Consider the following 26,520-nt stretch of genomic DNA (forward strand, 5'->3'; position numbering starts at 1 on the left):
TCCTGGGTATGGATTGTCCTCTCCTGAAAAGCAGTATGCACGTTAGAAATACAAGATTCCAAGTGCAATATTAAAGCTACAATCATTCATAAGAAAGTAAAATAAATATGATCATCCATTTTAAATTGCTATAAATTAAGAGTTATTGCCAAGAAACCCAACTGGCGATGTGTTACCCTCTTTCTATATGTTTTATGGTTTGCTGTGTTTGACAATGGACTTACTTACCCACCTCTGAAATACGTGTCAAAAATCCCAACCTCAACTGTAACTGGTCATCCACATTTCAATCTTACATTAGGCCCTACAATGACTTTTTCTTCTAAAGTTGACCTTCCCAAGATGTTGTGCTTCCAACAAATTAAGAAAGGAAAATACTTCTCATTTTCTATGAGTTGTCTGAGCCTCCTACCAATTTAATGATACAAACCAAGGAAGAATCTCCCTGTATATGTCTTATATGCATGTGAAGGTTTATTAGATATGTCCAATAGCATTAAATACACAGGATGAAAACAAAAAAGAAGCAAACACATTTGGTTTGTATTTTCATATTTTTTATTGACATGGAAATCTGTGTGTCAGCAAAAGTACAAATATTGCATCAGAGATGTAAAACAGTGAATAAAAAATAGCCTCACCCTAAAGTTAGTCCATATTGAAGACAGAGAAAAAACTGTCAATCATTATAGCAAGTAATGACAATGTGTTTAACGTATTATAAAATTTTGTTGTCCATAGTACCCATCCTGTTTCACTATATAACTTTATGTCACTATATAACTGTTACATGTGCATTTTTCTTCTCTAAAAGAAAATGATGTACACGTGCCTGTGGTTATAGGAAGTGAAAGCTTAGACTGGTAGAGATGCTTTCCAGGGAAAGCTTGGCTCACACTTGCCAAAGTGAAACACTTGCTAAGTATGAACCACCACTCTCATCCTGCACCCCTTGCATAACAGCCAGGGAGCACCCCACAGGCACCTGGGGACCCCCAGCTCTGCATGGACTCCTTCCTGCATCCCCAGGGTGTGCTGAGTGTACCCCAAGTAACACAGCTACTTCCTGGGCTGGGATTTGTCTTGCCCACTTTCTGCAGTGCAGAGGTCCACTCCCAGGTATGCCAAGTTGCATGTCATTTAATTTAAATTGTCTTTTTATTTTTTTATATGCATGTGTATACAAAAGGGATGGGTTGCATCCTAGGAGATTGTTTTTTTTTTTTTTCTCCCATATGCTATTGTGCTGGTTTTGGCTGGAATAGAGTTCATTTTCTTCATAGCAGCTAGTATGGGGCCATGTTTTGGATTTGTGCTGGAAACAGCGTGAGTAATACAGGGATGTTTTTGTTATTGCTGAGCAGTGCTTACACAGAGTCAAGGTCTTCTCTGCTTCTCACCCCACCCCACCCACGAGTAGGCTGGGGGTGCACAAGAAGTTGGGAGGGGACACAGCTGGGACAGCTGGCCCAGACTGACCAAAGGGCTATCCCATACCGTATGATGTCATGCTCAGCATATAAAGCTGCAGGAAGAAGAAGGAAGGGGGGGACATTTGCAGTGATGGTGTTTGGTGTCCCAAGTAACCGTTACGTGCAATGGAGCCCTGCTTTCCTGGAGATGGCTGCACACCTGCCTGCTGATGGGAAGCAAGGAATGAATTCCTTGTTTGGCTTTGCTTGCGTGTGCAGCTTTTGCTTTACCTATTAAATTGTCTTTATCTCAACCCACGAGTTTCCTCACTTTTACCCTTCTGATTCTCTCCTCCAGCCCACCAGGGGCAGGGGGAGGGAGTGAGCAGCTGGGTGGTGCTTAGTCGCTGGCTGGGGTTAAACCACAACAGGCCTTTTTGGCGCCCAACATAGGACTCAAAGGGTTCAAAATAACGACAGCTTTGACTGGAATGTGCCAGATTGAATTTATAGCTGTTATTGCTGTTGAGCTATTCATCGGCAGGCTTCTGTTCTTGCCATGGGGCTTGCTTGCCTTACTGTATATTACAGCCTAGCGCTCGTTACTGGCTGCTCTTTGCTTTTGATGCTTGCCGTACTGCTTATCATTTTACTCCGCTGTGCCTGGGAACATTTTGATAACAGCAGTGGCAATGTGCCTGGGCTGGCAGGTGGCCAGGGCATCGCTGCTGTTTCTGTGCTGCTGTACTGCACCGGCCGGAGCTCCAGTGTGAACTCGAGTCAAAGGGACTGTGACCTGTGGATGAGTTCACGCAGGAGCAGGACACTCCGAAGTGTCTGTGGCCATGGATAAACCTGTGCCCGAGCAGGTGCATCTCAAAGAGTCTGTGGCCTTGGCTATGTTTGTGCCGCAGCAGGTAGACCTCTGAAGGGATTGTGGCCCAAGGGTAAGTCCACGCTGGAGAAGGTACATGTCAAAGCGCCTGTGGCTGTGGATAAGTCCATGCTGCAGCAGGTACATCTTGAAGAATCAGTGGCTGTGCATGAGGTCATGCTGGAGCACCTCAAAGCGTGTGGCCATGGATAAGACTATGACAGAGCAGGTACGCCCCTGGAGGGACTGCAGCCATGGGTAAGGCCACGCTGGCGCAGGTATACCTGTGAAGGCATTGTGGCCCACAGAGAAGGCCACGCTGGAAGAGGTGCACTTCAAAGCGACTGTGGCTGTGGATAAGTCTATGTCACAGTGGGTATACCCAATGATCTCAGGGCATTTCCTTCCTGAGAAGGAACAGTTCTGGTAAAGCATTCCCAAACCACCTCTCTGGTCAGGGGGGATTCACTGGGCACAAATACCCTCCTGAATATTTTCTGTATCTATTCATTTGGATCATTAAGTCAGCCAAGAAATAGGCACAGCACTTCCCTGACAACAGAAATTCTGTGTTGCAGCTTGGTCTTTGATTTGTAAAGCTCTTCAAATGTGAACTCTTGCAGCCATGGTTAATACCTGGCTGTAGGCAGACAAACCGATGCCTGCTGTCCTTGCCAAACCCACCAGAAATGCCTGGACATGCCTGAGCGGCTACAGAAATCCCACCTCATCGCCTCTTAAAGCGTGTACATTTTGATCTTTTCCTTCTGCAAGAGTGTCAATGGCAATCAAAATTGCCACTTATCACTAACCACTTGCACAGACTAGATGAAGTAACAAGGCAAATTTGGCAGCAGCGGCACATTTGGATCAAATAGCACATTCACTCATTTGTTGGTCTGGGAATCTCTTTGCAGGCAGTAAGAACACAGCTCCTGGGTTTCAGAAGTCATTTTCAACGTGTGCCTTTGGCGGTGGTAAGGTGATCCTTTGTCTGCTATGCACATCACATCTCTCACTGAGCCTCTGACGTATAACCATGCAAGACAGCTAAAGCTGACAGTGTTTGGCCCCTCCTGAAGAGGTGCCTCTCACTGAGGTGGGTCACAACAGCCTTTTTAGTGTCAACCCATGCTCTCTAGGAGAACACTGCTTTGCCGCCTGAGATGTTTGTAGGACTTTCCCATAAGGCTCAATGTATTAAGTGGTTTGGGGCACATATGAATGACCCGCACAACCCCAGCTGCTTGCCCCTGGGGTCCTCCCTCACTGAAGTTCTCCTTCTGCTTCCACCCCCTCATCTGTCCTCTCTCACCCACAGCAGCGTAACCCCATTGTCACCAAACTGCTGGTCATACAACAGCTTACTACCCACTTCACAACCTTCATGAGGCAACCCAAAGTCTCACAGAGATGGGAGGATTTTCCATCTTACAAACTCCCCCTGTTAGGGCTAAGAGTTAGCACAGGAGCCATTACCAAATACAAACTATACCTGAAGTTGTTAAGTACTATCATATTAGAAGTAAGAACACATACACAAGCTTTTTCCTGCTGTCCTTTACGTATGAATTTCTAGAAAATAAATACATCCAAGTTTCTGACATAGCTCCTAGCCATTTTACATACTGAAATATTTTACTTATATTCTCTTTTGAGCAATATATGATGCTATACAAAACAAAGAACAGTCTGAAAGGCCAGAAACAAGTGTTTGTGTCTCTCACTTCTCAACACATTTTAGTTGTCCGCAAACAGCAGCAGTTGGCAAATAATATTGACATTTCTTTGGCAAGCTGTACCTTTAAATGATCTCAACAGTCCTTCTTGGACTGCCGTAGTGTTTAAGAAAATGATTTTAAAAATTTAAAATTCACAAAGAAGAAACATTAAAAGGAAGAGGGAGGCTCAGCTCCTACAGCATCGCATCTGATTGCCTCACCCTGGCTCTCCGAGGGCCGTGCCTGTGGTGTGGGCTGGCTGGGTGCAAGGAAGGCAGAGCTGAGCTCTGCAGCCAGATGCTTGTGCTCTCACCCTACGCTGAGACACGGCACCCAGCCAGTGCAACCCCACAGCTTCCAGTTCAGGGCTGGTCTCTGCCGGCCAGCCCAAGGAAGTTTACAGCTATCTGCAGAAGACTGCGTTGGTGTAGAAGGAGTTTTCTCCCTGCAGCAGTAGCACCAGTTTTGGGTTGGCTTCCAGAGATCACCAATTACCTAGATATATTATGAGATGCCCATTTGGTTTCATGTCTTTCAATCACTACTGACTTTTGCTAAGCATCCCATTGACCTTTAACCATTCCTCAGAGGAAGTTAGAAACAGCCTTGAAAGACAGCCCTTTATCACTAACTGTTCAAAGTATGAAAACATTAGACCAAGATTACCAGTAAAGGTCCTGTTTTCCTCCAGCAGGGTTGGTGGTATGGGCAGTTGCTGCAAAAAGGCAGGGAGAGCCGGGAACTGTTGAAATGCACAGTACACTCCTCACCATAGGAAATCCTGCTGTGCAGGCACCTGCCTATGTGTGCTCTTAAGATGGTTAGACTAGAGCAGTAGCGATTCAGCTGCACTGACTGTAATGTTAGCATTACTCATTTGTAGTACAAACCTTCAAAACTCAGTCCTATATTTGCTTATGCCAAATATATTATTTTCTGAGCTTATAAGGCCCTTTACAAGAGCTCAGTGGCTTCCTTTTTCTTGTTTAATTCTCTGTTGGTAATAGGATACTTTTTGAACACCATATCTTCTCAAGTCCTTCACTGTAAGGAGTGTATTGCTTGCCTGTCAGTGGCCAGGACCCCGTGCTTGATGAAGAAGGTCATACAGCTGAAAGGGAAGGCAGGCAGTCCCTGCTGTCTGCTTGCAGAGCCACAGATTCAAACACTTCTGCTACAAGTCAGCTTGAAACAACCAGGACCAGTTAACACTTCCTTCCATAACCAAAACTCTTGTGTCATCGCTGCTCATCTTCCCAAGACAGCTTAACATCCCTGTCAACAACCCAAGTAATTTATCCCCACGGCAGAAAGATGACAAATAATAATGGGCAGAAGACAGAAATCGCAGGTCACCTTGGCAATGGTCAGGGCGAGGGAATTTGGTTTGTAGGGATGGGCAGAGAGCGTAATTTAGAAGGGAAAAAATCAGCATGATCTTGAAACAAAGGGTTGGAAAAGTACCTGATGGGGAGAGCAGGCAGAAGCCCTTACCTTTGAGACAGGGGGGTCCCCGACCAGGGGACAGGACAACGGGGTGGCACATGAACCCCGGCTGGGTCTGGGGGGAGGCACCGATGGGCAACAGGACGATCTGACCTACAGAGCTAACACCCTCTGTAGGATGTGGCACTTACATAAAGCCCTGGGAAGGAGAGGAGGAAGACTGCTGCCACATTTCAGAAAGCCCTTGAACAGTGAGGGAAGCAGGGCCTTTGTGGCAGAGGCTCGCTGGGGGAGAAGATCAGACCAGGGCGAGGGTCTCCTGATGCACGCCTCTGATTCCCATCCCTCCCAACCAGCGAAAGGGCCACCCTGAGCCATCAGATCTTCTATTTGTCCAGATTGTATGGGGGCAAAGGAGAACAAGTTGAAATACTCATCATCTCATCCTCAAAGTCATCCAAATCTTAAACAATCAGTACCGTTTCAAACATTCCCCACATAAAGGTATATGCTAACAATAGAAATAAACAAATGGCTCAAATATAAAAAGAAATAAATAAGAGCTCACTGAGCTGGATAGTGCATCTTTTTAAAGCTGTTCTGTTCTCTACGAAGAACCACAGAGTGCTCCCTTCCTGCAAATAGCAAACTCAGAAAAAAATGAATTTATTCCATAGTTATAGAACAATACACTGCTTGTTTTAAACGTCCTTATGTTTAGAAGAAGAACACGGAGCTTAATCCATACTCTGCAGCAAATTTTGAAGTGGTGGCAGGTGGAGAACAAATTCCCAGTATGGGAACACAGTTCTTTGCTCAGTGCTGTCCTTCAAAGGTCAAATATAAGAGTTGGTGTCCTGGTGTTTCCGTTTCTTGCCACATTTAACAAAATTACTGAAGAAAGAGAAAGACAGAGAGGTATAAGGGTGAAAGAAACAGGAAAAGATGTAGTCCGAGTTTTAGTCCAAGCTGCAGTACTGAAATATTTACCTTCTGCATAGAAAAGTTCCTCTTTCTTTAGTTTGTACATTGAAGCAGGCAAAAGTTGTTGATGTAATATCCAATGACACTGCTTGAAACACTAATGATGTACAGCGCTAGCTCCTCAAGAAATTTAACCAAGGTGTAAATGTTCCCTGCACGCCTGCAATGCAGTGAAGAGTCTGGCTTGCCACGTGCCAGGAGTGGGAAAGCTGCGCCTACAACACTTCAGCTATAAATTCATCTCGTACATGACTTTTCAATGACTTCACAGCCTGACCTTGAATGTTTCCAAGGATGGGGCATCTACCACCTCTCTGGGCAACCCGTTCCAGTGTTTCACTACCCGCATTGTAAAAAATTTTCTCCTTATACCTAGCCTGAAAAATTTCCTCCTTATATCTAGTTTTCTTGAGCAAAGAGTTGCAGACTGTACTTCACAGTCTCTCTCGCACACTATTACTTTCTGTTTCTAAAGGGGCACAAGACAACTTTTTGTCTCTGTGAGAAAAATACAGATTCTATTCCCATTCTTTTTTTTAACAACCTGCCTTAGTGGTATTGAAAAGTTAATGTTTCTATTGAGGAAAATACCACCTACTCATAACATGAACCTGACTAGGGAATTTACTTTGGCACTTGGAAAACATCAATAATTTATGACAGCTGATGAGATTAAAGCAGAACACTCTCAGGAAGCCTCACCCAAGTAAAAGTAAGAAAATATATATCATACCTTGAAAGCTGCTCCACATCCTCCACTGTCTCTGGTAAGGAGATTCCCTTCGTCTCTGGTAAAAGAAATACTAGGAGGCCGCAGACAACTGCGAGAATACCTACAATGGACGTTGAAGAAATACAAAAGCAATAAGAAAATTGTTACTTTTCTTATTTTCAGGTTTTATCCACTGAGGAAAGTTTATTCAGATTAAGGTTGAAGTGAGATTTTTAAAGTGCAACAGCTGTTTCTTATTACTCTACTCCTATCAAACACCTTTGTGCTACCTTAATTTAACTTATTACCAAAAAACTTGAGGGCTAGGGGTTCATTTGCAGCCTGAATTGCCCCAAAAGGAAGATCTTAGAAGTTAAAAACTTGAGATAAGTGCACATGGGCAAGTGCCTACAAACTGCACTGGAACCAGGATGGTATTTCTCATGTAAGACAAATCTGCCTTTGTTAAGGGACTCTATCACATAGACGCATGTGTGTTTCTTGAGACCACTGAGATTTTCCTGAAATACTCTTTTTGTGTATCCATGGCCAAAGTAGATTATGTGATTCAGAATAAAAATTCATCCTTGGGAAAGAACATTCAGATACAGAGACAATGTGAAATAGTTCATCAGGAATGGTTATTTTGAAATAATTTCCTGCATAGATATAATTTAAATAATGTACTAAGTCAAAAATAGAAGGGCTGGAGCAAAAAGTAAAATATTGCCTGATTGTTGCACAGTCCTCTCTGGTCCTATTTTGTAGCTGTTTACTCAAGACAGATGGAATTCGTATGTCCTTCAGCAGCAGCAGAATTTCAGAATTAGATAATGTGAACACTGTACTTCTATATATGTCTATTCTTGGCATAATGGTAATCTTTTAAAATGTCTTTTGTAATTCCATTTTTGTTTTCAGCTAAGTTGTCATCAGCATCAATTTCCCTTCTTATTCTATTCTACCCCTTTTTCTTTTTTTCCCAGTCACGTGTATCTCCGGGAAGTCTGGTTTAGACACAGGCTCCCGTTTCCTTGTTGGAAATAACTACATTTTTTTTCCACAGAATTACTCCACAGGGCTCATTTTTTCCAAAATGCAACTGAGGAAAAGAGTTTGACAAGAGAATGAAGTTATGGTTAATATGTCCATAGTCATAACTGTATATACCAAAAAAAACAAACCAAGTATTTTTTAAAGGACATTAACCTCTACTCTTGGGAGATTAAGCTTACTTCTCTGCAATTACAGAACTTGGCAGTAAAGTTTCTCAGTCTTAAAACACCTCATATAGTTTCTTTTATGCTCCTTCAGCCAAGTTACCCAAGCAGATCTGAGCTCTTCCATAGTGTGCCATGACATCACCCACATTTCACCCATTTGCTCTTCAGCCTCTTGCTCTAGGCATGAAGGTTGAGAGGAGCTGGTCTGAGGGGGAGATGAGGCCACACACTACACTTTCATCCCAAAAGAAAAGCTCTGTTAGGAGGAGGATATTTAAACCAAAAGTACACTTAAAATCAAATCTTACTGAAAATAATTAGAGGTAGCTCCAACCAAATGGCTGCCAATCGGAAAAGCAGGAATGGGGCTATGATCCCACCTAGGTCACACAAACTCGAGCACAGGGAAACACCAAAGTTTCTGCAAAAGAAAAATAGTGCCACATATTTAAGAGGTGCTACCAAACAGATGAACCAGCAGTTTAAGGAGCTAATGTAGACTTAGCTCCAAAATTATCTCGTCAGTATATTCCATCCACATTGAGCAGTGGCTATTCATTTAGGAAACTCTGGAGAAAACTGAGTTTTACTAAACAGCAGTGAAACAGGGAATTGGGAAAAGCAGAGGAAAAAGTTGAAAGGTTCCTGGGAGCTTTCAACGTACCTCAGCGTCGTAGGGTACAATTCAGTGTTCACAAGATAGACGATTTCAAAAGCCATTGTGATGCCCAGTCTTCCCAGTGTGGCGACCGTCATTTTGAGCCATGGGATATCTGTTCATTCAGAAAGAAACCCAGGTGAAGTGTGCTTTGCTGCACCAGCAGAACATTTCTGAGAGCCCCAGGCCCTGTCAGCAGAAGCTACATCACAGAAACACTGGATCAGTGCAAATCAGACTGAAAGGACACTGCTGTAGATATCAATCTCTACTGGCATTTATTGCTTTCCACCATCATGCAAGGCTGCTTTGGAGAATCAGAAATCACTTCCAGTCAATTGATTCAAGATGCTGGTGGAGCATAACAGCATGGATGGGAGAATGAATGTCATAAGCTTCCATGATCACGTCCAAATTGTGCTCTGGAAAGGAGCATTTGTTTATATAGGGATGTTATGCTGTAACAAACACTGCTGAGTCACCTACAAAGCCTTCTGACCACAAAGAAGCTACCTCTAAAGGTGCATAGAATCATAGAGTCATTTAGGTTGGAAAAGACCTTTAAGATCATTGTGTCCGATCACAAACCTAACGCTGCCAAGTCCACCACTAAACCATGTCCCTAAGTGCCACATCTACATGTCTTTTAAATACCTCCAGGGATGCTACAGTAAAATAATTCTCCCTAGAGCAGGTCAACTACACTTTGTAACTTGTCTAGCTGTTGCACACTAGACACACTCCTAAAAATGCTACTCCTGGCCATCCTTCCCTTTCCCTTCCCTGATGCTTGTCTTTGTACCTGGCAGGACCAGCCCAGGGGCCTTATGCTGCCCCAGTGGCTCTGCCCAGCTCTCCCGGCTCTGCTCAAGCCCTGGCGCCCAGCCACTGCCCTGTATACATCAGCAGGGAGCCCTTATACATCAGTGCGATGGTCACATCTTCACCGCAGGGCAGAGCCATCCTGTCTCACCGTGTGCAACCCCTCAGCAGTCTGACTGCCTGCTCTGGGGAGCGGGCAGCCTCTGAAGATGTGTCACAAGGAACGCAATAAGCACTCTTGCAATGCTTGTGGGAGAGGATGGTTGCCTGTATGGTCTAACCACGACTGAGCAGATGGGGAGGTGAGTGAAACAACAAGCCTGAACTTGGCACAAAGGGAAGCTCTGCCACTGGAGAGGGCTCTGGCAGTCTTTGTGTTTTCTCAAAACTTCAACAGGAAGAACAAGAAAACATTTCAGTTTGCTCTGAACCAAAAAATGAGATGCTTGGGGTTATTTCCCTTCCAAAACAACCAAACAAACGCCTGTCAAATTTCATCCCATGTTGCGAGACACTGCCCTTGCCCTGAAAAGTTCTGTTTTCAAACACTTGTAAGAAAAGCAAGGGCTGGAAAGAACAAAATAAATCCACGTTGTCTCCCTGGCACCCTTTCAGTCCATCAGATCTCTGAGGTGAGGGTGACGTCCGTGTGCCTCCTCCCTCTGCCAGGGGACTTGAACTGTGTGAGCACCCCAGCGTGACAAAGCTCTAATAAGCTGCCGCTGCAGCTTTTCCTATCTGTATAAACAGACCCTTCTTGAAAACACGACTTGGACCTCAGGTGTCCCATCTGCAGGTATCTAATCCCCAGGCTGTCCTCTCCTCACCTGGGCAAAGTCCCCTCAGCACTTCACTACTACTGAGAGCAGGCTGGTGGCAGCATCCTGCTGGCCCCAGGCCACCACTTTCTCCCCTCGCTCAAGCCATACCAACCCCACACAATGCTCCTGTTCTAACCCCAGACCTGATGCACTCTGCTCAGCCTATGGTGTGGCCCAAAACACATGAAGGTGCTAGAGACAGGTGTCCTGCAGGAGCTGCTCTTTGTTTTCTTCTCCTGCAACAGCCCTAGCTCCAGGTGGTCAACAGTCCCCAGTCCCTGCTGTCCCAGTGGGTCCTTTCTACCTTTTTAACAGGTGGAGAACGATGCTGGCAAAGCCAGCAGATGACATGGTGACAAGGTCTTCTGTGCCTGAATTGCCGTGCCCAGTGTCAGGGAAGCTGCTACAGCAGCATAGGGCAGCTGGCATCTGCTCAACATGTGGCAGCTCTTCTGAGAGGCACACAGCAGCGAGGACCTGGGGAAAATCCACCAGGACAGCAGAGTTAGTTGTCACGGGCTTCAGTGGTCAAACGATGAATGCAAAAAGTGACAACAATGTGACATCTCAGGGCACGGTCACAAAGCCACCAGTGCTGGCACCAGGAACAGACTGCTGATCTTTCCTCTCCATTTCCCTCTCCCGGCATTTCTGCTTCTATTAAAGTAGTGAAGCTCCTCAAGCATATGGTATTAATTTTAAGTACTTTTGGAGGAATCCCTTTAAAGAGAGCTTAACTGAGATGGAGGTGAACCAACACACCTCTTTGAAGGATTTCATTTTGCACTCACCGCAACCTGCCTGTTTTCATGGGCACATCATACTCTTGAAGTGGCTTCTCATGGCTCTTCTCTAGGAAAACAATTGCCCTGCCATATGACTTCAGTGACTAAAACCTCTGAGGCTGGCTAGGACTGTCCCTTACTTTGACAGGAACATCCCTGGGGAGGAATAAGCCTCTCTAATGCCTGTTCAGCTGCTGGTCCCCAGCTACGCTAAGGCAAAGCATGCTGATGTGGTAACATTCGCTTTAGAGCACCTCCAAATGCTTCCCTGGGGATAAAAAAAAAATACACAGGAGGGAAAACAATTTAAAGAAAAGATAGGAGTGCTGGGAAGCCTGTGTGCAATATCAGACCTTTCAGTTGTCCTTGAAACCAGATAAGAATGACTTAATCAAAAGCCATACCTTTCCTCCAACCCTTTAACATTGTCCAAACCTCTGGGAGGGTGAGGGCAGAGCAACAATCTCCGTGTTGTCTGCCACTGCCCCTACATCATGTTGTGGTTTGCATCGTTTTATTTGCAAATGAGAAGACCACCAAGCTACCTCAGCTAAGTCACTGATTTCTCACATTATTAAGTGTCTTCCAAGTAAGGGAATGTATTTTCCTTTATGTTTGTATACTCTTCCCTTGCATTTGCCTTCAAAAACAGTACAGGGCCTTTATACACATTTTTCCTAAGACTACACCCAGCTGTTGCTCACCACCCATCAAAGATATGACCATTACATATCCCAGAGCAATCTATAAGCAAATAAGGTATGTTGTTCCATGACTGCAGTGCTGCTTGCATCACCAGACACTTTTTACTTTTATCTACAGTTTTGTGTGGCCTGCTGTTCTTGCTTAAGAGGTGTCAGAGAGAAGTCACTGACCTGAAGAGCCTGACTTTGGGAAGGGAATTACCTTCTGGCAAGAGGGCAGTAATGAGGCATGCAATTCCTGCCACAATGTTGCTTATTCCAAAGGGAAGGCGCCGGCCAATGCGATCAATTGTCACTAAAATTAGGAGAGCAGCAGGTAGCTCCACAGCTCCTGAGATGAAGAATGCTAGGTAGAGGTTTCCTCCAACAATTCCTAGGCGCATGACAAGCCCTTGGTAGGTCAGGGCACTTGTGAACCTAAACAGCAAAGGGAAAAAAAAGTTGAGGCAAACAAATGACTGCAAGCAGCTGGAAAGACCCTAAAAGTCACAAGGGATTTTTTTCTCTAAAACCCCGCCCTGGTAACAAGCTGGACTGACATGGGCACTCACCAGGCGAACATCAAGATGAGCGTGTTCCTCCTCATCCGGGGAGTCCTCACCAGGTCAAGAAAGGAGGGGTTGCTGACCTCCTCATTGCTAATAGTGATCTGAGGAGAAAAGTAAGCAGCAGAGTCAGCTGTCGGGGGTCAGGTGGGCGCTGGGGAAGAGTTTCTGTAGAAACATGGTGCTCAGCAATATTCCAGTCCAGCGAGCAAAGGTGCTGATGAGCCAGCTTGCTGCTTTTAGCACTCCAGAGCAGTGCGCAGATATGGGAAATAGCTTATATCCGGACATGGCTGTAGGCTTTCCTTAATGATGATTGTGAAAAAATCAGAAAAAAAAATCCCCGATCTTGACTTGAGAGTGGAAACATTATTTCCTCGTTGTAAACTGAGAGAGGTTGACCTGGAATTTCTTGGAAGGCACTAAGCAGTCGTTGTCACATCAGGGTCACTGGGAGCAGAGCTGCCTTCTGTCAGAGGTGACAGAGAGGAGGAGACCATGGCAGGAAGGGCAAAACGATGGGCTGTGGGAAGCAGGGAGAGGGGGTGAGCAGCAAGCAATGGGCTTGGGAACAGCAGCAGGAAAAAAAGAAGAATGAGAGAAAGAACAGATCTGTGAAGGCACTTGGGTGCTACAAAACATTCAACTGGTGAAATTCAGGGGGTCTCAAAATACGCAAGCACTGTGCTGAACATGGCTTTTACCCTGGAAGAAAAAAATCCTGCAAAGTATGAATTAATGGTCCTCATACTGCCTACAAAGTATAGTAAATCTGTTCACAGCTTCCTCCAATACAGTCACAATGAGGCACTCAATGAAATCATTAGTTAGCCTGTGTTTACACGTTGGAGTTCATTGCCATAGGATATTGTGGAGCCAGAATATTAGCAGGGCCAAAAAGGGACTAGGCACATTGATGAAGGCTGTTTTTAACTGTGGCCAGCAGTTTTTAACCATGATGTCCAAGCCAGGTGGCAGCCCTTTTATTCGTATGTTCATGTGGCAGGTGAGGAAGATGAGGAAGAGAAGGCAGAGGTGGTTTTAGGCAGGGACAAACAGTGAGACCGCCCAAAGAACTGGCAGCTGCGGCTGGGATTGCCACCAGCACTCAAAGCAGCTGTGGGAAACATGGGGTTAAATCTGCTGCACCCTTTTTAGGAAGATTGCAGGCAGCCTGATTGCTTTGACTCTCAGTTATTGCCCCCCTCCTGAGAGGAGGCCCAAGAGAACAAAGAAAGGAGTAAAACCCCTCTCTACAACTGCAGCGAGGGCCCAGTAGCCCAAGGAAACAATCCCGGCAGGTGGGGAGTTGTGGGTGAAAGGATGGAGAAGCACAGGGGAACGTGGAACACCTGTGATGAGAACACAGGTAAAGCCAAAGGCATTGCCCGAGTGTCTTGTCAGCTCAGCCAGGGCTGTGCCCAAAGCTTTCGCCCTGTATTTGTTTTTCATATCATAAGGTAGCACAGACGTTTTTCAGTGAGATTGGGCTGGATATATTTACGCATGACTTTTTCATAACTAAGTGACACAAAACTTTGTAAGTGGACAGAGAAACTTCACATTTGTTTAAACTTTCTTTCTATTCCCTCATGCTTTTCTTCTGTAACCAGAGCCAGAAGTTTTCTTCAGAGTGCTGCCACTTCTGCTGCATGCCAGAGCCCTTTGTGGGGCCGGCGGAGGTTGCTGGGTTTCTGCACTGCTCTTGGACTCTCTCATGTTATAGTTACAAAACTGCCATGCCTTCTTTTATAAGAGCAGGCTGCCAGCCATCGGTTGCGACTTTGTGCAAATATGGGTTTAGTTTTCCAAAGGATTAACATAAATTCAGCACGTCTGCTACCATATATTTTTATGTCTTAATAAAGTCATAATAACCCCAAGCATGACTGAGCATTTTTTTCATGGATGAAGAAAAAAATCACTGTGGAAAGTCAGCTCTTTGTGGGGAAAAAAATCCTCTTTTTGTTCTTGGAAGTCAAGGAGATCTTTGCTATTCACATCAGTGCAGTCAGGAATTCAATGACAGGGCCCATGTTTCCAAAGATACACTATCTGAAAACTCTGGAGGAAGTTTTATAACCAACTTCCCTCGCATTTTTATGTGCCACCAAATTACATATCAGTTTTTCTGCAATAATTTTTAAAGATTTGTCATTGCACAGACATGTAGTTCTGCACATGCTTAATTCTGCACAGGACAGTACATCCATGTATGTCTATAATACATATGTATGTAAGTTAATATATGCTAGAAATATATATGTCTAGATATGTCTATACTGTAGAAATATATATATATATATAAGTAAAGGGAGAGGGGTTTTTGATGCACGACTCTCTCAAGAAGCAGCTCTTACTCAGCTGGTTGCAGTCCATTCTGCTTTTGGACAGAGACCAAGAATACAAAAATTAACTTGAAAAAAAACAAGCTAGGATAATTATGAGCAACTGGAAAAAAAACAGTTTATAATTTACAATTAATTTAATGAGTTCTGGACGGAGCTTAACTGTACCAGTGTCGTAACTCACAGAGCAAAAAGAAGCATTTGTTTTCATACAAAGGTCATCTGTGGTTTCTACATGCCAATAAAAACGCAAGGCTGCTACATCCAGAGCCATGTTAGGGACTTGGCCAGTGAAATTGTTACAGGCATACTGGAAAATCTTGGCCAAAATGCATTGATGGATAATGCCTCTCTCTTCTCCCTGTTCCTCCACACCTGCACCACTTTGTCTGAAATTCTGGAGTTGCCACGTGAAAGCAAATTCTGACGTGAGTTAATGCAAGAAATGCACTTGATCTGTGATGAACGTGTTTCCTGGACATGCTCTCTCTCCTCTGGGCACAGCACCAAGGATGACAGACATTGTATACTAAAAAGGTCCCAGGAACAGATCCAGCATGAATCTGGATGTGTGGAGGTTAATCTGCTCCAGCTATGAGTGGCTTAGGGTCATGAGCAGGGACACTTAAGAAAAAAATTTAATATAACTTAAAACAAAAAGCAGGGAAAGACACACATCTTCATCCTGATGTGGCACTTTGAAAATGCTGATGTTTAGAGAGGGGAAGCAGGCATAGGAACACATATATGTGTACAACACAGGGCTGAATATGGAGGGAAGCTGCAGCAGCACAACCTTCCTGCTACATGTCTCAGGCCACACTTGACACTGGGTAATGCTGACTAGGACAGGGGTGTTTCACTGGTGTATACGCTCCAGCCAAGAACAATAAATGGATTCACCCTTTTCTCTCTCCTTAGTCAGTCTTTTCAGTTTGTTTCTCTCCCACTGGTTTCAGTCTGCAGTCCTCCAGTTGTGTAAGATGCTACTCCAACATGACTAGCAAAGCTTATTCTGTGTTATGGGACAGCTGAGGGCGACTTCCTGACCGTGGCTGGTATCACAGGGATACCTTGGCTTCCGTCAGAAAAATGGTTCTCTAATTGCTGCCCTAGCTTGTTACCACTCAACAAAACTCCTGTCATGTTGCTTCACTAATGTACAACAGTCTTATTCAGTATATCCTCTTTCTTGGCCAAGGAAGTTATATATAACTTTTTCCCCTGACAAACATCCCTCTCCATCATTAAACTTTGTGTGCTTCTGTTTCATAGAAATGCCATTATAGCAACGTTATGGCAGTTGAACAAGTTGCTTATGAATAAAGCAGCTGGCTGTGGAAATGTATGTTTCAGCATACTCATCTCTGCTGATAGGTCTCTTTTTAACTTTACAAAATCATTAGTCCAGCGTCACATATCCTAAGAGGCATAATATAGGTTAGGGCCCAGCTTCTCTGTGGAACCTATTGTGTGAACCTTACCTTGCCAGAACTGTCATTAGCATATACTTAATGAAGTGGAAAGATAATGGAATACTGGTAAAATTAACTATACTCCTTCTGTTGCCACATACCTCTTCCTGTGTGCACTTCATGCAGGGTCTATATTTACAGCAGGAATGGTCCTGAATAAGCAGAGCTTGTTAGGCTCTCTGGATGATTTATGAAGCCTGTTTCTCACCAGGTAAATAAAATCCAATGGATGTGGGAACAGCTATCTGGTGTTTCAGAAGAGTGCCAATTGTTACTGCTTGGGTTTCATCCAGAATTATATTCTAGGATTTTGGTGAAGCAGCCCCACTTTTTTGGATAAACTGGACTAAATTCTCAAGTTCTCCCTTGCTTAAGAGCAGCAATGAGAAAGACTGAGGTAAGATACCCAGCTGTGGGAACCCAGGTTGCCAACTATCTGCTACAAAGCACACACATCATGACGTCCCTTTCTGACAGGATGGGACACATCAGTCCCATCCAAACACTGCCATCGCAAAGCATTTGTCTTTAGTCTCAGTGAAAATTTAGTTAAAAGTCACACGTAGTAATTTTGTATAGGTATAAAAATGAATGTATAGGCATATGCATGTATGTAGGCATAAAGGATATTACTGTGTACTGATAGATGGACATTTTATGTAGGTCATTTATTTTCAATAAGAAAATCACAATTTCTTTCTGAAATACTTGTAGTGTATTCAGTATGCCACATCTGGGCTGCTGTGTGCTAACAATTTGCAGGAGTTTTCCTTACTTCAAATAATGATTTCTAACATTACTATTTACATTTTTTGCATATTTTAGCATTTAGGCTCCAGACCTGGTTTGTAACAGAACAGGTACCTTGTCCACATCTGTTGTCGCCACTGAACCATAAGGCCAACACCACGGTAAGCACAGTCTGAGGGCCAGGCAATGCTACCCAGTGCAGAACAAGGCAAATGCTGCAATGACATGACAGTGTCATTTAAAACGCATCAGTCCTTTCAGTTCTGTCAAGACCACTTGTCAAAGGACTGTAATTCTAACATATATTGTCCTATTTTGTAAATAGTGATCTTAGGCAGTGTTTCCCCTACTTTGGGGCATATTTTCGCCCTATTGGGATGGAAGCAAATTTATACTTCAGTTCCAATTTTCTACATCATCTTCTCTTTGAGCTGTAAAAGGAAGTTCTAGCAAAGGAGCCAGGGAAGTGGATCCTGCTGTCTCCACTCACTCTGTCAGCTGAAACGGCAGCTGCTGTGAAATACCATTGGCCCTCAGGCTAGTTTCTGATATTTCCCACAAGTTTTTTAAGTAGGAGGGTTGTAAACGGAAGACCTGATTGATTGTTTTGCAAACTTCTATTTTCATCCCATGTCTTTCCAGTCAGTTCACTTTTACCCTCTTGCAATTAACAAAGTAGGTATGGGACTGACAATCTTGTTCTGGTGTGACACTCCAAGAGTGTTGCCTATCACATAAAGAGAATGCATTTTAGCACAACTGAACCTTCAAAAGATTAAGAAAGTTTAGGAAAAAACCTCTAGCTCAAACAGATGACAGTACCTCTGAGTAATGTGGTGAGAGATATTTCCCATTGTGTTTTGCAATGTTGTGCATGATTTTTAATGCCTTCTCTCCCTTTTTGCGTGTCAGGAGCCAACGTGGAGATTCAGGAACCACCCTGTAAGAACACAGAAGTCATAAATAGGGGTTTTGCCCTTTAACATCATAAGTAAACCAAAGTCCTTTGCCTTTTGCCTGTGTTAATACACTGCAAGCTGATTTTTCAGTCTTTGGGATACAGAAACTCTTTTGTGGACTGCTTTTCCAGTCAGCCTCCTGCAAAGTATCTGATTCTTGTGGGCAAGAAAGAAGAAAATAGACTATAACAATACTCTGCAAAGCTGAAAAATAAGAAATCTAACTATTGTATTTGCACAATGGATGTCAAAAGTATGATAACCAACAGGCAAACAAGGTGCCTGTAGAACAGCAAGGAACAATGAAAGTCAACACTAAACACATGTAGTACCAAGTACAGGCAGACAAGGAAACTTCTAGCTGTATCATTAGAAGATAGGCACACACACACTCAAGTGTATACATATTTCATAAACTGAACATGAAGCAATACTACTGACTGGTGTTTCAGTTTCTGCTAGCCTAAGGTTAAGATGACTCACAATTTAAAAGTTCACAACAGGCAGCATTAAGGAATCAATGTGAAGGAAGAGGTTATGTGCATTAGTTTCTTCAGATCCAGCCCACAGGATGGCTGCACTCCACTGGGACAGACGTTCACTGCATGATAGTGCTCTGCTTTCTCATTAGCTGTACTGCCCAACTCATGGCACCTGTAGGGCAAGTTCAGTCTTGAACTGAGTATGTAATTAGAGGTAAAGGTGGGGTTTTCCCATGACTGATGGGAAAAGCAGACTTTGGTCAAGTTAACCAGATAAACAGCCAGCCCCTGGCTAAGCAGGAGCAGAGTAGGGTTCTGTGAAGAGCTAGCTATGGCTGATGAGAGAGGCAGACTCCGGGCAGAAAAAGGAAAGTAATGTATGTCTGCAATACACTAAAAAGAATTGAAAATGCCAAAATCAACAATATGCAAATATCTTCTTCCTAACCTACCACATCTTACACATTGGAGACTTGGGGCAACAGTGGGGGTCTCAAGGTGCTGGGATAGCAAGAGCAATAATGACAAGAGCAATGACTGCAACGTTACCAGTAGTAGAGCAGGAAGAGGAAGTTGGGCAGTGAAATGGCCAGCTGGATCCCCTGCCAGGTGGGAACCAAGTACGCGATTCCAGGGAGAATCATAATTCCCAGGGTGAAGAATATCTGAATCACGATCCCAACGATCCGCTGATCAGAACCAACGATTTCCGTCACTGGGCAGAGAGAAAGCCAAAATAAACAACATAGAAACAAACCCAACTCTAAAGAAAAATATTAGTGGTGGAACATGAGGAAGGATAGTACTGTATCAGGTCACAAGTCTGTCTAGCCCGGTGTCTCGCCTTCAGCAGTGTAAGCATGTCACCAAGGCTGCCCAGGAGAAGCACAGGTGACACCTCCTCCTCAATTCACCCACCATTCTTCAGCTAGAGGGGTTTCTGACTGCATGTTTATTAATGAATTAAATAGGGCCAGAACAGGGGTTTGAGACCGCATCATGATTGTGCCTAGTGGTAAATTGTTAGCACTCTTCCCGGCACAGTTTTGGCCCATGCCCCAGACTAGAGGATCCTCCAGGCAGGGACTGCCCCCAGCGAGTAATATGGCCAAGGCATCTGTGGGGAAGAGAGTTTAGCCATACTGTGCTGGTTGCTCTGAGGGCTAAGGTAAGGTATGGTCCACAGCTTGTTTTATTTATTAGAACAAACATAGCCTTTGTTGTTGGTTGTTTGGGTTTTTTTTATCCTTTGGTGGATTTTTTATTCTGTGAATGTGTCTAATTACTTCTGAAACCCATGTAAGCCCATATTTCAGGCCATGAGATCCATAGCTGAGACAAGCAATGCATGACGTGTCTCTTGTTTGTTTCAAAACTGTCACCACTACCTAGCCTTCAGAGTAAAAGCAGAGGGGTTTACCTTGGTTTATAATACACAGAAAACAATTTCTTTTTTTTTTTTATTTTACTAAAGAAGACACAGTTTTACAAGTAACAGTGATTCATTTCAGCTGGCAATGCAGGGAGATATGACACCATTACTCTTTTTACTGTTCATCACGTCTGCACGGCTCAGGGGCAACTCTATTGCCTAAAAGCAGCTGCTCAGCACTGGCCCAGGAAGAGCTGGGTTGTATGTAAAAGCAAAGTGAGGCTCTTGGGGCTGCCTGTTGTGATTCTGAAGCCCAGATCAGTAGCTTGGGAGATGTATTAATGGCAACCACCCTTCCGGTGATCTGTATATGCCTTTTAAAAGGTGTTAGGTTGGTAAATACTCTGGGTGATCCCAGGACATAAGAGTAGATCCCTGAAGGGATTTAGATGGAATCACTCTCTCCAAGAATTAAGCACCTTGCTTAAGGCTGCAGTAATACACTGTCCCTCAGGATGCTGTATCTCTGTACCTTTCCCTAAAGTCAGGCAGTCTGCTCTGAGCATTGAAAAACATTCCTTTCTGTTGAAACTTCACCATTTTAAGGAAGCCATGAGTCTTTCATAAAACATTTTGCTGCTTAGGCACTTGCCAAAGTTTTAGGATAAGATCTCAGTTTAAAATTAGGCCATGTGTTTGGAAGTGAGGGGAACAGCAACTTCTGGTCCTTTCACTGGATCTTGGACCTGAGCTGCTCAGCAGCGTAACTTTGCCCAGAAAACTTAGGTGCTTCTGGGCTTTATTTAGATGCTGAGAGGGCTAGACAGGGGGTTGGCAGAAGCATGTTTGCACCTACATCACCACGGTGTTCCCAGGTCTCACTGTAACCACTTACGTCTGGTTGCAATTCTGCTCTTACTCGTCTAAATTCCACCAGGAATTTAAAAAAAAATGTCACAGGCCTCACAGACTACAGCGGTGTTACAAGGTTTTTGCACTATGTAATGATGTTATCACTGTGGTTTGGATTATCACAGTAGATTACTGAATGGCTGATTTTCTTCTTAAATAAATCTTATGTCTCATCTCTAGTAGGATGCTTTCCTTAATGCTATGCTATTTCATGCTCTAGGGAGGAGTTTGCCTTTCTGAACCTGGCAGTCATTTGAGATGCCACAAAAGTAGCCTTTTCTCATTAAAAGTAAACTTGCTATGTGAGGAGCTTCATTGCTGGGCCATGACTATAACCTATCAAAAAGACTGGATCCCTGCTGTTTTGATGCTATTTATAAAAAAGCTTCCCTTCCTTTTCCCTTTTCAGGAAATAATAAACCTAATATGGACCCTGATGCCCAGTCTGGCACTAAGCAAAGCCTCCCAGCTAAAGAATGAAGAATAGCTATCCAAGTGTCTGTTCTCCCACTGAGGAAAAGCAGTTAACTCCTCTGAGCATCTGTGGAAGATGTTCAGACTCTGCCAAAATTAACCATGTCCCTGTTTGTGTATCCCATTTGATTTGAGGCTTGCTCTGCAGATTTTTATCATCTTGGTGATATTCTATGTAATAAGAAAACCTTTATATATACACATTCTACTCCTCCACCTCTTAATTATTTATGTTAATCCCTCCCCATCGGAGTCCATAGATTAGATAACTGTAAAAGTCCTCAGACAACATCAGCAGAAAATGTTGCATTGCTACTGAGTTGCCTATGGCCAGCTGGACACAGGCATATTCAGATACCACAGTGATGGGTACAAAAGGAGAGCCTGGACAGTTCTGAAGGCCACATCACTCATTAGTCTGCCCTAGTGCATTACTTCTTCGTCGCTCTTCTCCATGGGATCCTATGAGGTCAGGCAGGCATGTACACTGCTACTCATTTCCATCTCATATCAGTACTGAGTAACAGAAAGAGTTTGCACTTGCTGCCATTCTCAGAGGCCACCTCTGTACCAGCAAATTAGCAGATGCTGCCGGGTAAGGTAACACTAAACTGTTCAGCTACCAGAAGGGACCCCGGCATGGTCTGGACACAGGCCAATGACTGCTTCCACAAAAATTCAGTTCAGGCATGAGCCTAGACTACAGTTTGCATGCAGCCACCTTATCTTGGAGGACAGAGGCATTAACTAGGATGGGTTTGGGTTATTCATTGTCTGCTGACCCCAGGGCCAATGCTTTCTTCCCAGGAATAATTATTATCAAGAGCAGACGTGTCTGACTCCTGGTCCTCCAAAAATCCCTCAGTTTTCCTAACCAGAAAAGAAAGAAGATAACAGCTCTCACCAATCACGTAGCATGTCATCCAGGTTCCTTTGCCAAACACACCTTGGAGAAAACGGAAGATCAAAAATACAGTAAAGTTTGGTGCAAATGCCACTATGATACCACATATCCCGGCCCCAAGACAGGAGAGCAGGTAGATGAGGATTCTGCCGTATCTGTTGAAAAAGGAAAAGAAAATCATGAAAAGCCACAGAGACTTTTTTTCCTGTCATCTCATTTTACTACTAGATCTGAAAGTGCCTTTTTGAGACCAGCCTTGTTCCAACAGGAGGCTGCCTGAAACTTTGTAGCATTGGTCCTTGGGCTGTGGGACTCTCTTCCCTGCAGTAGTTATCACTGTCTTTATGTCACTAATTTTAAAACTGGTGATGTCCTCACCAGTCCCCCTTTTATTTTAGAAAACATTTTATCTTTTTGTAGCTAAATTATGGCCCATATGTTACAGTTTAGAGTTTTGATCCAATTGAAATAAGAGCAACTTTTGTTGGGGGTTTCTGTTTTCACAAATTAGTCTCCTAATAGTAACTACAGCCAGCTCTGTGAAAGTCAGTAATTTCTTCTTTAATTACTTTATGTGATTTTCCAGTGTTTTGTTTAGGTTTAAGACTGCTTGTTTCCAAAGGCTGCCTAATGTATTAATGAGTCTCATATTTCAGCAAAAACCATCATTATTAATAGATGTGCCCAAGGTAAGCCATGATTCCAAAAAAAAGAACCCCAACAAAACCTCCCTGTCGTTTCATGGCAACTGTGTCCTTGGAACACAACTAGAATTTCCATTTTGATCTCTTCTGCATTGTTATTGTTGCTGTTTTAAAAAGAAGAAACCGTGAAAACTGATGTAGCTCTTTATCTTACGAAAAAGTATTTGTAAGAATATTTGTTTGTTCATGTTGTTCAAAATGTTTCATGAGAAGAATTTATATGGGAGAAAAATCAGGGTATTTTCAACCCGATCTGTTCTTTTGAGTGCTGTCAAAGAGACAAGAATCTACAGGTCTGGCTGCAGCACATTCCCCAGTGCTATCAGCGTGCAACATTCATAGTTGTACTGTAGATACATTATGATTGATACACGAGTACTCCTAGACATATTATTTTATTTTAATAATTAGCTGTAATATCTCTACTCTTACACAGTCTTAAGGTGCTATTATCATAACTGCCCCGCCAGACACTGAGCAGAGATATCTTAAGCTAGCCAGTGCCATGGCATCTTTTCCACATTACTTTATCCCTTATTACTATATTCCTTGGAAAGACCAGGTTTTCCTTAAAAGTATTTTTGATTACTAGTTCAAAATTTGTTATCTGAGATGACATTCCAGATAGTTCTGTAAGTATTCCTGCCTACAAGGAAATCATACATTACGTTATTATTGCTATTATTACAGATACCAAAGAAAAATAAAACAGGCAGAAAGAATGTATTTTATGACCTGAAGAAATATTTCTGCCAGTGAAATCATCAGTGGTGTTCGCAGCCAACACATAGGTTAACTACCATTAATTATCAGCACAAAGCACAAACCAGGCCCCTTCTTAAGAGCAAGGTAGAGCTTGCGGGAGCTCCCTGTTCTGGGGCAGGTCAGCTGCTCAAGCCTGAATATCACCCACATCTTTTTCTTGGTATTCATCCAGCTCTAACACAGTTGAGAACCGGCTGGAGGGAGCTATGACCTCAGTGGTAAGCATATGAGTCCAGCCTGTGAATGGAGGGAGTTACCATACTGAGTCCCTTCCTCCTTTCCTCAAGTAGCTGCTTTCTTCATCCATGGTGCCTATTAAACATCCTCCAGTTGTTTAACACCCATCCAGAAAACTCCTTTGAATGCTTCCTTTTCATTTCCATGTCCTTCTGCCCTTTCTGGGTCCAGGTGTGCACAGAAAACATCAGAAACCATAAGAAAAGCTCTTTTCATGACATTTTAATGTCCAAACAGGATTAGTAAGTACAATTGTGTGAAGTTTCCAGCCCAAAAGGAAGTGAAGATTACATTGGCTGGGTTTTGTTAACCCAGGCTGGGAGTGTTTATCCGAAGTGAATTAAACCTCCAAAGTGCTGATGCATGCTTTTGCAGGTGACACTACAAGTGATTTCACCTCAAAAAAAATTAAAGGACAGCAGCGCTTATACAGTACCTGTCTGCAGCGTAGCCCAGGGTGAACGCGCCAACCAGAAACCCCAGATTGAGGATAGCCTGTGAGAGATCCAGCATCCAGGCATTGCCGCACACAAGGTTATACTGAGGGAATAAGGGAGAGGCATAAACACTCCAGGTGGGTCATTCGTCATCCTCAGGGCAAAACGTTATAGAAACTGCACAGGGCCAGGCGGGAAGGGGAAGGGAAAAGGGAAGGGGAAGGGGAAGTTCAAATGTGCTTGTTCAACATCAAGAACCAGTGGGCCAGGGAAGTGCAGCCACAGCAAGCACTCTTCAAGCTACCGTGAAGATAGAGGAAGAGCTCCTCCTTGCCAAAAGGATGCTGTGTTTCATACATCAGTTGTCCAGATATGGAAAGCAAATTGCTCTTTTGCAAACCAAACACAACGCTGTTAAATATAGAATCATAGAATCGTTTAGGTTGGAAAAGACCTTTAAGATCATCAACTCCAACCATTAACCTAGCACTGCCAAGTCCACCACTAAACCATGTCCCTAAGCACCACATCTACCCGTCTTTTAAATACCTCCAGGGATGGGGACTCAACCACTTCCCTGGGCAGCCTGTTCCAGTGCCTGACTACTCTTTCAGTGAAGAAATTTTTCCAAGGTGATGCCCAGGAGTGCTGTGGAGCCTCCACCCTGGGAGATGTTGCCCTGGAATATGTTGCCAAGGCAAAGCCAGAATAAGGGTGCGTAGCTATAGCCAATGAAAACATCAACTTAGAGAAATGGTTTAATTCTTTTTCTTAGTGCCTTCTAGATAAAAGCAAAAGCATGTAGTCTCTGAGGAAACTGAAAACAGATCTCAGATCAATTTCAAACACATCGAATATGTATTTTCTTGGTGTAGCTTTCCCAGACTTTTCTATTCCTTATACTGCAGTAGCCATAACTCCCTTACATGACATTAACATTGATGCATATCTGAAGAAATCATTAACAGGGATGGGGAGGGGGACGGGTAGGGTGGAGGGAAGAGGGAAGTGGGTAAGAGGAAGGAAGACAAAGAGACTAGGAGTTAAAACTAAAATGAAACTAAAAATAAAGTAGTTATCCAGACAGCATGTCATTGGAAATTACTTTAGAGGTTCTTTAAGAATAAAGAAATACCAACTGCTGCCTGCCAAGTTCTGCAGACCTTATGGGATTTGGGAGGTTTTGGTCCATACTTGGGGTAACCTTAGGAACAACACAGCTTCAGGACCAAGGGAAGACACAGACAATAGCAGCTACCAGCATTTACCCTAGAGAGACCCTTTTGCTTTCAGGCATGACCTGTAAGAAATTTTTTTTATTGCTAACAAGGTGCTGGTTGCTGAAGCACACACAGCATATCACGTTTGTGCTCACCAGCACACGTACCACAATACCAGTGCTCAAACACTGTGCTTGGATGGGGCGGCCACAGGGTGGGTTAGAGAAAAGATTAAAAGCCTCTTTTGCCACTCACAATTCTCCAGACTCTGAAATGCAGTGCCGTGATCCCGAGCTCTCTCTTAGCCCATTTACCTGCTGTAATGCCCAGCGAGTATTGCCTGGGCCTGGGATTTCAGAGGTGCTTCCACAGGAGATACAGAGGGCACCCAGACTTGGATTTTACTGAGCCTGAATATGGAACCAAAAATCTAAAGTAATACTCTTAAATGTTTATTTATGTACCTAAATAAGAAACCATTTCTTTTAATATTCTGAACTCCACAAAGGTGTCATTCACACTCATTTCTATGGGCTATTCTTCACTTTTTAAAAAGAAACACCTCAGTTTTGGTTCCAAATGTACTATTAGCACCATTACCGACAGTAACCACAGGAGAATCATTGTCGTTACTTATGATGATTTTACTGGAAGTCCGGGATTTGGGTTTGTTTGTGGCTTTTTGTTTTTCTCGAAGCCACAAGCCTGGGAATGTTGTGAGTGAGAACTGCAGTTTCCAGCTCTCACAACTGTGAAGAAAAACTTGGCTAGTAA

General features: G+C 43.6%; 1 protein-coding gene across 1 annotated transcript in view; it reads right to left on the reverse strand.

Moving 5' to 3' along the window:
- Positions 1-6,289: 6,289 nt before the first annotated feature.
- Positions 6,290-26,520, reverse strand: part of SLC22A3 (solute carrier family 22 member 3) — a gene marked incomplete at both ends in the record, with an annotated part of 32,670 nt that continues 12,439 nt past the window's right edge. Inside the window, 10 exons of the mRNA XM_082305904.1 lie at positions 6,290-6,347; positions 7,171-7,270; positions 8,681-8,793; positions 9,037-9,145; positions 12,365-12,579; positions 12,714-12,811; positions 18,103-18,220; positions 19,271-19,436; positions 22,384-22,538; positions 24,526-24,629. Of these exons, the coding sequence (XP_082162030.1) occupies positions 6,290-6,347; positions 7,171-7,270; positions 8,681-8,793; positions 9,037-9,145; positions 12,365-12,579; positions 12,714-12,811; positions 18,103-18,220; positions 19,271-19,436; positions 22,384-22,538; positions 24,526-24,629 (1,236 nt within the window). The remainder of the gene's footprint in view (positions 6,348-7,170; positions 7,271-8,680; positions 8,794-9,036; positions 9,146-12,364; positions 12,580-12,713; positions 12,812-18,102; positions 18,221-19,270; positions 19,437-22,383; positions 22,539-24,525; positions 24,630-26,520) is intronic.

Source organism: Platalea leucorodia, assembly GCF_965183815.1.
Source record: "Platalea leucorodia genome assembly, chromosome: 3".
Lineage (NCBI taxonomy): Eukaryota > Metazoa > Chordata > Aves > Pelecaniformes > Threskiornithidae > Platalea > Platalea leucorodia.